The 12,760-nt window shown below is 35.6% G+C and overlaps 1 protein-coding gene across 1 annotated transcript in view; it reads right to left on the bottom strand.

Annotated features, from left to right (window-relative positions):
- The window catches only part of RASGRP1 (RAS guanyl releasing protein 1), a 47,098-nt gene that overhangs the window by 9,783 nt on the left and 24,555 nt on the right, over positions 1–12,760 (bottom strand). The window contains exons 5-11 of the mRNA XM_032238172.1: positions 12,450–12,623; positions 11,655–11,771; positions 10,459–10,734; positions 7,637–7,717; positions 6,178–6,282; positions 4,778–4,887; positions 3,911–4,055 (exon numbers count right to left, since the gene is read on the bottom strand). Coding sequence (XP_032094063.1) covers positions 3,911–4,055; positions 4,778–4,887; positions 6,178–6,282; positions 7,637–7,717; positions 10,459–10,734; positions 11,655–11,771; positions 12,450–12,623 — 1,008 coding nt within the window. The remainder of the gene's footprint in view (positions 1–3,910; positions 4,056–4,777; positions 4,888–6,177; positions 6,283–7,636; positions 7,718–10,458; positions 10,735–11,654; positions 11,772–12,449; positions 12,624–12,760) is intronic.

Below are 12,760 nucleotides of genomic sequence, written 5' to 3'. Positions count from 1 at the left end.
GGAAAATGTAGAATACACTGAAGCTAATACAGAATGCCAATAACAAAAAAGAGCCTTTTCAGATATGTGCAGTGGAAAACAAAAGATCAACTGCTTTGTATAGAACACAAAAGTGTAGCAGGAAACAAAGCAATCACAGAACTATCAAATTCCTATTTGGTTCAGTATTCTTCAACAAAATATGTATTCTACCAAGAAATAGTGAAGCACAAAATGAAAGACTAAACTTTGGGCTGATAGAACCCTGATAATATTGCTTTATTTTGAATGAGTTAAAATCTCTAGGACAAAATGGATCACTTCCTAAGATTCTCAAAGAACAGTAGACAAGATGACTGAAAGAATGAAAATCTGATCTTATTTACAAAAAACAAACAGGGTAGAGGAAGAACCAGGAGACTTCACATCTGTGGCTTCAATATTTGAAAATATTTTAGAAATAGTAAAAGTATAAGTGTACAAAACATTGCAAAAATTAGAAAATGCAGTAATTATCAGAAGTCATCATGGATTTGTTAATAAAGCCAGACTAACAAATCTAGCCAGACCCCGTCACTTTGTTTATTAGGTAATTTCCTTCATAAATTGCAGGAATACTATAGGTATATTTTGACTTCAGCAAAGAAGGTCAAAGTAATATGCTGATCACTTAAATGTGGGATGAATGGCATGGCAAATTAAATAGCTTGTAAACCATATTCAGAGCACTCATCAATGGTTTATCATCAAATTGAAAAAAGATATTAAGTAGGGTGCCACAAATATCAATCCTGGAATTTTACTCTTTTTTATTATTATTTTAAATGATGAAGTGAAGTGGAAGAAATGCTAATAAAATTTACAGAATAACAACAATTGGGGAATAGGTAATATACCACCTGAGAGAAATGAAATGAAAAACAATAATCAAGTAGATTTGAGAAATACTGCAGGGGTGGGTTTCAAAAATTGTTCGAACCTACTCTGTGGGCGTGGCCTCCTTTGTGGGAGTGGCTTGCTGCCCATGTGACCGGATGGGAGTGGCTTGCCACCCATGTGACCGGATGGGAGTGGCCTGCCACCCATGTGACCTGGTGGGAGTGGCCAAGACGATGTTATTACTAGATATTACTAATTACTAGATATTATTAATATTACTAGATCATTATTAATGCATAGATAACTGTGGGACATTACACACCCACCCACACCCACAAACTATGACAGTGCTAGGAAAACACCAAAAAAATAAAAATCCCCCCCCCCCCCAAAGACTGCCAATGAAACCAGTTTTTTTTTCCTAAGCCTAAGAACAGGAAAGACAAAGTCACTGGAATAAAAACCATCAAGGCAATGTGGAAAATTATAAAGGACAGGCACTCACAGAACCATCAACCACCTCAGAATTACCTAAACAAGGAGGGTGAAACACACTGCCTTGCAACAAACCTGGCCTGCCCATAGAAAAGCAGCCACTTTGAGACACATAAACCTGGTCTAAACACTTAAAAGCAACATATTGCATCACAAATAAAACATTTGCAAAAAGGAATAACATTTCTTGTAATAAACATTCTATAAACAATAAATAAATAAAAACTCCCTAAACTAATTAAAAACTACCACGTTCAGAGAACACCAAAGGACCCCACAGTCCTCTCCTTCCTTATCTTTTTCTTTTTTGTCCTAACTTTCTCCTCCTTCCCCCCAACCCCACTCCCTTCTAGCACTGATGATGTTACCAAACTAGGAGTGCTGGAGAGGAGCTCTCACAGGGCGAAGAGCTTCCCGCTACAGGCACAATCTATCTGCAGCCGTAAATGACTGCAAGCAGCAGCTTCAGTCACCTGCTCACAGCTGACAGTTGCGTTTGGGAGCGGAGGTGGTGGCAGCAGAAGTGGGCACAGACGGGATGTCCCCGCTTGCTGAGTAGAACAAGGCGGCAGGGATGCGTTGTTTCAGGGTGCCCCAAGGGCCGGCTCCTCTGAGTGTAGCCCATTCCCCCTCCCAAGAAGACCATTTTCTTTTTTAAAACGCCTCTGCAGAAGATCTTGAAAACCTGCGAAGTTGCTTTGGGAGGAGGAAGACAGGCAGCAGTCCCCCCCCCCCCCCATCTCTGGTTGCCTGCAGCCTCGGAAGCTTCCGAAACTTCACAGTAAAAGCAATTGAGAACTTCTCTCGCTCGTGAGATTTTCTTTATTGTGCAAACGCTTGCTTTAAGGCTGCAGGCACCCAGGGAGGGGGGCAGGGGGAATCTGCCTATCTGTCCCTCCAAAGCAACCTTGCAGGTTTTCAAGATCATCCCGAGAGGCATTTTTTAAAAAGAAAATCCTGAAAAGCCACAAGATTTGGAGAGATGAGAAGCTGGTCTTTTTTTGTGGGGGGGGAATCCCCAGAACCAGGAGCGCAGCCCATTCCCCCTGACGAACAGGTTCGCAAGAACCGGTGCGAACCGGGAGGAACCCACCCCTGAAATACTGGTATACTGTAAGTAATAGAATGAAATTTAGCAAATATAATTACAAAGGTTTTCACTTAGAAAACCAAAATCAAATGCAAAGTTATAATAAGTGAGACAGGGAGTTTTGCTACCTGATTTAGCAAAAATACTTTCAAAAGAGGTCTTAGAGTAGCCGTTGTTTGAAAAGTGAATGATATAATTGCAAAGAAAGCAAAGGATTTGACTCTAATGAAGGCAAATTATATTTTAGGCTCCATCAAAAAAAAGCATGATTTCCAAATCACAAGTAGTAATAACACCATTTTATTCTGCTTTAACCCTACCTCACTCCTACCCCAACTACTGTATCCAATTCTGGGCACTAAACTTTAACAAGGATTCAGACAAATAGAAACAGATTCAGAGAAGGGCATAAGAAACTAAAAACTATGAAGAGAGATCAAAGGAGGTGGGTATGGCTTTCTTTGAGTAAACATTATTTTGTGGGATGAGGATATGAAAGCACTCTTCAAATACTTGAAAGGGTAACACATCAAAGAAAGTCATATTATTCCTGTCTCATTCCAAAGTGCAGGACACACAATAAAAGATTTAAGTTAAAGGAAGGCAAAGTACTGACTGTTAAATATAATCCTTAACAGTAACAGCAATTCCACAGTGATAGAACAATTAACCAAAGTGATCGTGGTTTTGTTAATGTGTTGAAGAGGAGGTTAGGTAGCAACTGGTTGTTTTAATTTGGATTCCTATGCATAGCAAAAGTTAAATCAGATGGCTTAAATGGTTCCTATCAAGTATTATAGTCAGGGACAGTTACTGTCAATCTTCTCGTCATGAAGTTACAAGGAACTGTCATAAATTATAAGTAAGGCTATGAAACAAAAAGTCAACCAGAAATGTCTGGAGATTAGTAAGAGCTCTGAGATATAGTAAGCTTCCTTTGGTAAAAATACAGATGTTTCAATAATCAAATATATTTTAAAGCTTAAGGACACTTGATGCAGCCATTTTATAGAAGGTGAGGAGGTTAGAAGACCTAGTCATTGCCTTCAAAGGAACATCTACTGGTTGACATATACTATTTACATTCAACACTATTGAATTCCATGATGAAACAATGCCTCCATTAAATCAGATCAATGGTTAATATGGTGTGGCAGCAGCAATTTTTCAGGATTTACATATACTCAGAGAACTCAAGAGTTCTACAGCTAAAGCTGTAAAAAGCTGAAACTCTGAAATTTGACCTAAAACCTTAATTATGCAAAGCATGTACCTCATAATGAAGGTATGGCCAATTTTCATTAACAGTAATTAAAGTATTAAAGGCACAAAAATGAAATGAAACAAATTGCGTAGTAAAAAAAAGCTGGTGTTACTACTGCAATTGAACAGTTCCTGATAAAAATTTGTTATACACATCATGAGATATAATTTTACTTTTCAAATACCCCCTTTCCCCAAGCTTACAAATCCAGCACAGTTGTCACAGAATGTCGGCTTTAGGTAAGTGGTCTCCTGGAAATTGTGGGCAAAACCAAGGCCTAATTTTGAATAGATTGAACTGGCCCTCATGAAATAGGCTGTAATTTCATCCCTGCTAATCAGACCTTCCCTGCAAACAAACAAACAAACAAAAAGGTCAATTGAGGCTTAATGCATCTAAAGCAGAAGGAGTTAATAGTGTATCCCCCCTTCATTTCAATTCAGCCACACATCTGCCAGCTCGTTTAATATAAAAGCCCTAATTCATTTTCACGGCAAAGAATATCTAGAAGTACATGAAATACACAAGCACACACCCTACACGATCCTGCCAAGGAGATCACAAAGCCTTCTTAATAGTTCTTCAAAACCAGCTTGAGAAGCAGCCTTCACAAAAAATCCTGAACATGCTATACAATTATCGAAACAAAGAAGTAGGCTGGGGGATAATTACCAGCACTGTACCTTCAAATTGCACTATATGAATTCTAAGTCTGACAGAGAGAATGAACCAGCTTAGAGGGGGAAGAAAAATGTACATAAATATAAAAGCATTTATAACCTCTTTCTCTAAGGTCAGTTATTTGAAACCAAGCATGATAAGCAAGATTTTCATTGACATTATCCAACAGCCACATGAAGACAGTGGACAAGCTTTGTCAACTGGTCAAAAGCTCAAGGAATGATCTTGAAAAACCCATCCTCAGTGAGAATCAAAACTTAAGGCTTCAGAGAAGTTAAGAATAAGAAGGTAATATAAGTATGTACAATTCTGTATCACACAAGTCCAATGCTTTCTTTGAATAATGATACACATATAAAGCTAATCAGAAAACATGTATTAGTAAATACCTGTCCTTATCCATTACGCAAAAGGAGAAAGGAAAGCTTGCAGCAATCTTCTCAAATTCTTCTTGAGAAATATATCCATTCTGATCATGATCATAATTTTTAAAAACAGACTGCATGAAGTAATGGGAAAATAAGAAAAGCTGTAGTTGAAATAAATCAAATACCATTTGCCATTCTCTTAATTGACTAGGAAATTGGATTATATTGTCCACATTGTTCCAGTTGTATGAAATAGCATTTAAGATACAAATAGCTATATAAATTTTGTATGTTTATATGGTTTAATTTTAAAATACTTTTTAGAATGGTATCATGTAATGAAAAAAAAATCAATTTCTCCTTTTCTCTAAATTCATTAAAATTATCTGGCATTTAAGTGTGCTTCATTTATATGCAATACTTAGTTTCTGCACTCTACTAAAATATAGACTCTATACATAGTCCTCTGCATAATATATAATTCACAACATGCAGCTTAGTCAAGTACTTATTTAAAATTTTCATATAAATTTCTTAACTTGGCAAATAACTAAGTTCTAACATCAAATGGTACAAATGCCTTTTTCTGCAGTGCTATTCCTTCTTTCCCTTCAATTGTTAAAATGCTGTTTATTTATTTGTATTCCACCTTTATTATTTTCATAAGCAACTTATGGCAGTGAACGTATCCAACAAACCTTTCCTCATAACCACAATCCTATGAGGTGGGTTAGGCTGAGAGAGAGGAAATGGCCCAAAGTCACCCAGTCGCTTTTATGGCAAAGGTGCGACTAAAATCATGAAATATAAATAAAACACTCACAGTCTCCTGCTTTCTAGTCTGGTGCCTTAACATTTACTCTCAGCGTTTATGCACCATAATTTTCAAACTACATTTTTCAAAGTTTTGTAGCCAGGTCTCAGATTTACAATTGTGCAGAGGGGGGGGGTGTTAATTTAGGTTACTCTGAAACTCATTTCTATGGATTTGTGTCATGGGAAGCTGCTAGCAGAAATGTTCCTTCACATCAGGAATTGAGACAAAGGGTTAAACTACATAGCAAACAACATCTTATCATGAAGCCCAATGCCTAGATTTTATTTATTGTAAGTACATAATGGTCTAATACCCATGGGGATGCTAGTACTGTATATGGATAAGGGTAGCCATATATTTCCTTTCATCCTCTTTGTTTGAAAGTGCTTTTATAGGGGTTTCCAAACAAAGGACTGGAATGAAATAAAGTAAATGAAAAAGAAGTTATTAAGATCTAGAAGCACAGCAATAGTATAAACATATTTTCTAGTAATATCCTAATGGAAATGGGAATTTTGCAATGAACCCCCATAACTAATATACTATAAATCAAGACTCAGAAGACTACACAAAACATTTATAATAAATAAAGTAGCATACTTACATCTACCATTCTCTGGACATGCTTACTAATTATCTTTGGATCAGGTTTGGGGGCAATTCCAGATGCCCAATCTGCTACAACTGGTGGTTTACAAGGTGTCAATGGCTAAAAAAGTAAAATATATTTGGATATTTATTGAGGAAAAGCATTCATAAATGTTTAAAAGCAGTTATACTTTTAGAATATTTCAATATTTAGTATCGTACTTCTAATCATTAATAAAGTGAAACTGCCAGATAATTTGGACAACTCTATGTAATTATTTTCTCTTACATATTTTATGTAGAGTTGCTGAGAGTTGGGTGATACATTCATTTAATTAGTTAGTTTCCCATATTATCAACACTTTTATTAATACTCTGTGTCTGAAAATCTCAACCCAGAACAACATTGGATAGCATTAATTAGCCACTACCATAGAGCAAAATACCTCTTATGAAGCAGATTGTCTTTGAAAAAGGCAAAAATGGAGTTGCAAATTAGTGGATCATAATCTATCCTCATTTTTCAGCCACTTGTGAAGTCTACACACTAGGAAACTGCCCTTCCTTTGTTTTTTAAAAACATTGTTTCTGAGGGGGCATATAACTAATGTCACCAGAAATAGAGCTATCACTGGGGAAAGGAACACTCCGAAAGTCACAAAAGCAAATTGCCCAATCCTCTAATACAAAGAAGACAATCGCTTTATTATTATTTATTATTTAAGACCTTCAGCTTTAGAAGATCTCTTAAGAATATATTTACAACCATCATTCCCTGCCATTATTACTGATGGTGTAAAGTTTGGACTAGCCTTTTCCAAGATACTGTTGATCTTGTGAAAAAGAAACTTTTCTTTTTCAGAAGTTGGTCAGAAGTTTCTAAACTTAGATATTTTATGATTTGGGATATTTCGTATTTATGATTCCATTAGCACATACAGCTCTTAGTTCTCGTTTTATAGCCCTCACAGACACTTCTGATCAAGACTGTTGAAAATGATGGCACAGTTAAAGATTATTGTGTAACTATTAAAATATTTCACTAGCAGGGCAATATTTTTGGCTTGTATGTATTATATCTTCTGATTGTTATATGTAACAAATAAATCATAATTTAAAAAAATACCTTGAAACTCTACTTTCACATGCCTCTTCCCCTCAAAAAAGTTAAATGAAGTCTTTTTTCAGTGGAAGGTTCCCTGCTCTAGCAGACTGACTGACTATGAAAAGGTTTTGTTGTTATTGTTACTATTATACTTGGATACTGAATTGCTTTTGACTGCCTATTAAATTTTTCCCTCAACAGTACATACCTTAGTAGCTAATACTGCTATTGCAACATATAAATGTATGTTTGCAATATATAAGTACATTTATTTAATAATTACTATTATAGTCTATATTAAATTATTATAATTGTTGGTGTAATATAATTAAATTATCTCGACATCCTGTTTTGGAATAAAATTTCTTACTGCAGCCCGGTTACTTCTTGGCTCTCGTGCATATGAAAGTTCATAAATTTCATCTTCTGTATAGTAAAGGTCAAGTGACAACTGAAAATAAATACAAGAACAGTTTTACTTTCAAAATGCTATAGTGTTCTTCAAAAACATGTTTTTCTGAATCCAAGGTCACTAATTTAGGACAAACACCTAGATATCATGAGCCTAGACATTACAATTAAAAAATGAACACATTTTTCCAGCTGATATGATATCAGCAATTGACCTTACTCCCAAATCAATTTTGTTCAAACTCTACCCTCATTTTAAGTATATTTTTTCTGAGGGGAAAACATTCTGGAAATGCAAGCAGTGACAAAATAGTTCGGATCTGCTTTGAGTGAAAGTTACCAACTTTCACATCTTAATAAATTACATATGAGGATTTCAGTTTCATGGGAGATAAACTTTCCAATTCTGTCAAATAATCTCCTGTCAGGCTTTATTCTGTGACATTTTCTCACATTTACTAGTTGTGATATCAGGAAAGACAACTATATAGTTCTCTCTGTTGTTCCTGATTCCGATGGTTTCATCACAATGAGGCAAGAAACGATCATAGGCAAATTAATATATAATTATCATTGTTCCTACATTATAGCAATAGCAATTAGACTTATATACCGCTTCATAGGGCTTTCAGCCCTCTCTAAGCGGTTTACAGAGTCAGCATATTGCCCCCACAATCTGGGCCCTCATTTTACCCACCTCGGAAGGATGGAAGGCTGAGTCAACCCTGAGCCGGTGAGATTTGAACCGCTGAACTAGCAGTCAGCTGAAGTTGCCTGCAGTACTGCACTCTACCCACTGCGCCACCTCGGCTCCTTAACCCCTTTGACAGCTCAAGCTGATCCAAAAAGAGGTAACTATATGTGTCTGTGAGTGAGTGAGTGTGCCTTTGTGCATGAGAAAGAGATGGTAGGGGGGAAGGAGGAGGAAAGGAGGGTTTGAGTGTGTTAAATAAAAGAATACAATACTATATGTAGTGTAGTCAATTTAAAACTGTAATGTAGTCTGCCCATTACAGTTGTAAGTCATGACAATCATAAAATGGGCTGGTTATACGATCGACTTGACTTTATACCTTTTTTATAGTGATTGTTAAGCAATCCACAGTTGTGAAGTGAACATTGTAGTCATTAAGCAAACCAACTGTTCCCCAAAGTCATGGGTTTTTTTTTAACCAAAAACCAGGAGTTCTGATTTTTACCAAAACCATAATAAAATGGTCATCAGGATGCTGAAAAGCATCATATTGCCAAGTTCCTGAAGTTTGATTGTTGGGGGATGGGCATCTGTTGAAACTTTAAATTCAGGTCATAAATAATCTCAAGGCAGCTTTGTTGTATCTTTGAACAGTCACTAAGCAACCAAAGGTAAGACCAGGGCTACCTGTATAAATCCTAAATATAAAGTCTCTAATCAATTTCTTCCCAAGGAGCATGGTATAATTCTGCTTACTATTGTTAAGCTTAACCATAAGTGAAGTTCAAATGAAACCAGAAGCTTGTCATAGCTGCATTGGAACAGGAATGGGGATGAAGGAGACAGGAGAGGATAGACCATTCCTCCCCAATCTGTTGAATCCTAGGAGTTCTGGTCACAATGCACCAGAAGAGTACCAAGCTAGGAAAGACTAGAGTAATCATAATACTGAAAGTTCAGTCAGCATTATCTCTGGCCTAACTCAGGAAAGTCCTGATTTTAAGTGTTAACTATTATGTGGATTCTTTTCAATAATTGAACTGAGCTTTAAAAAATATTGACAGCATTTTTAGAAGAGCAATATTAGTACTGTATTTTTCAGTGCATAAGATGTGCTCCCCACCCACCAAAAAAGTGGGTGGAAATGTCTATAAGACATTTGTCGTATAGAGCAAATGTTGCCGAAGCCCCACCCACCACCAGTCCCCACCCTTTACCCTCTGCCTCCCAGCAATTTGCTGCTGGCATTAAACAGCCTGATTTAGCACGAGCAGCTGATTGATGTTGGATCAGCCTCCCGGAATATCGCCTATCAGCTGTTCTTTTTTCTTGTTTTCCTACCCAAAAGCTAGGTGTGTCTTATAATCTGGAGCGTCTTATAGTCTGAAAAATACAGTAATTAAAATCCTATTTCATTTTTTACAAGAAAGCATTTGTATTTATACTCTCATTTAGCTTTACATTAGCTTTGTGGAAGATTACAATCTATTAATTCTGAGCAGGTATCATTTTCCGAAAATGTAATTAGAAAAATGTTTTTAGGATTTGCGGTCTTAGAGCCAATTCAGATCTTAGTACCAGAGTGTTATGCTGTCACAATCTGTTTTCAAAAGTTCAAAGCACAAAGAAATTGTACTAATAATTTTGAACCAGCTTCTTAAACTGATCAGCTACATGTGTTAATTATCTGTTATAAAGCTACCATCCATTCAACATTCACAGTGAGGGACCACTGACATGGATGTTAAGCAATGTAATTTAGGATTTCTATAATTCTAAACCTTCAGAAATCCAAAATAAATGAAAGCCATTTCTGGCACTACAGAAATATGAGTTACAGTATTAAGCAACTACAGAAGCAGCTGGCTCATAAAGCAGTGGAACTACCGAGTATGTAGAAAACAAATTAACATTGTTTTTTTCAGAAATGAAAGGAATTGCTTTCCTATCTGTTAAATATTTGCATTGTATATAGTTGAGCATAGACTTTCAAAGTGTCTGAGCTATTTAAAATAGCTAAGTCTGGTTTAACTTTTTAAAAGGTGAAAGAAGGTTACATAAAACACAATCTATAAGTAGAGACTTACTGTAAGGAGATGGACAAGATCTTTGTTAGCTTCCAGAGGGGGACCTATCTCTTGCAGCTGTATCAATTCATTGACATGATTGTACAAAGAACAGAATTTGTGCATATTAACTCTTTTATCTTCCAAGTAATCTGGCATAGCTTCATAAAGAGAAATTAAATCTTTCAGGTGTACGCCAAGAATAGGGATTTTAAAGTTACTGCACTCATTATAAGTACGTCTGTAATTATCATAGTTCCTGCCAGATGAGAGCAATTCAGTCATTTCATTGAATATCTAAAGGCAAACCAACAAAAGCAAATTCAGTCAGCTTTGTTTATAATTTCGGATCACCTTAGTATAACATAATAAATAAATTACTATAGCAAGTTTGCAATGAAACACAAGTATACCATCTATGTTTTGATATAATGCACAGTAATAATGAAGCATAATAAGAATAAATTCACAATCTTCCCTCCTTGGACATAACTGCGAAGAAGTGATTAAAAATCTCTGCTTCCAATTTAAATTAATCACTGCTACAGTCCATTGAAAGTCAGCCTCACAAATTAGAATTTCAGTAACTCACTTATCCAAATTAGTTAATCTAAAATTTGCAGTTCCTCTTTGCAAACTCATTATGACATATTCTGATATTATTATTTAATATCAAACGTTAATATCAGACATATATTTAATCATTTTGCAATTGTATACCAGAATCCTAAACAATCTCTTTTTGAAAATACAGTTTCAGTGGTAAACTTTGACCAGAACAACTTAATCATTATTTCCAAACTGCTTAATAAAATAATATTTTTAAATATTTATAAAGTTCACATCTTTATCATGTATTAATCTTTGACAACACATTGGTCAATGGTCTTATAGTTGAAAGATGGTGTATTAATTAAAACTCTGCAAATCATTCACAGGAATACATAACAAAATGGCAGAGATGTTGTCCAACCTGTGGCTCAAGATGTGAAATGACAAGATACCATCTCAACATGTGTGCATATATAACAAAGACGCTCCCAGTGGAATTGCCACCAAAATGAAGCAACTTGGCAAGAGGAAACAGTACCTAAACATTTGGCACAGCATGTTCAGAAAATTGGGGCTCACTTCGTCCAGTCTCTTTTTATATTGCTTACACACCTTTAATACTGATATTGTGAAATAAACAAAAACCAGGAAAAAGCACAACTAACCTTATAGATGTCATGAGGAACATGAGAACTTGTTTCTTTAAGTCTAGAGATGGAACTGTGGCAAAGGCCTCCTATCACAGCCATTAATGTGTTGAAATTTTGCAACTGATAAAGTTTCTGTATTTTAAAAAAGCCAGTACAATTGTTTGGTAAAAATATATATAGTATTTTTGATTAATATAATTGAACTAGGTATTATCCCAATAATATTTAAAGGAACTTTTTCCCAATACAGCATTAAATACCTTTTAGTCAGTGTTGTTAACAAAATTTTGTTCTGCAGTTATATAACCCCCTTGCTCTAAGTTAGATAAATGCTCTTTTTTTAAGTTTACATATCTTTTAATGTTGACTCCCTCCACCCCATAGGAAACATGATCTGATAAGATAAAAGAACCAGACCTAGAATCAGTATCTAAAATAAACAGATGGATACCAAGCCACATGCTGCAAGAGATTCCTGCTCCCCTCCAGGCATATGTTTATCTTGTCCATTTCCTGTTCCTATATTTCTATGGACAGTAGTACCAATGTTCTTGGCAGCTTTTGTCATTTCTCACAATACAATACTCAGTATCATTCCATTCAGTCCCCAACAATGCTGGCAATGTCAGCTAAGTCTGTTTAAAAAGGGAAATGACTGATCACTGCAGCACTTCTAAAGACCTCTATTTAACAACAGGCACTGATAGCCTTGAGGGGTATGATGGTGATGATGAATTGAATGTAACACCAATTATTAAATAAACAAATAAAGACTACAACAGATTGAAAACAATTCATAACAGAGCTGACCTGGGCCACATGAATGAACTTGATGAATACTTCAGCTCGAAGCTGTGGTGTTGGTCTATTTAATACCATTAGTTGTACCCACTGTGAAATTCCGTTACAAAGCGTGATTGAGCGTTCCATTGTCGGATTGTCCTTCACACATCCATTTATGATGTAGTTTTGATAATCTAGAAACTTCAGGTAAAATAACTATTAATTGACAACTTAAAACACATACAGTTTTTCATTAAATTATTCTATGTAACCTCTGCAGGTAATCCTAGATTTATAAGAGTTTGTTTAGTAATAGTTCAAAGTTGTAACAGTACTGA

This window comes from Thamnophis elegans, chromosome 1 (assembly GCF_009769535.1).
Source record: "Thamnophis elegans isolate rThaEle1 chromosome 1, rThaEle1.pri, whole genome shotgun sequence".
Classification (NCBI taxonomy): Eukaryota; Metazoa; Chordata; class Lepidosauria; order Squamata; family Colubridae; genus Thamnophis; species Thamnophis elegans.
Note: the sequence above shows the minus strand (reverse complement) of the source record. Positions and strands in the feature narration are given on the sequence as shown.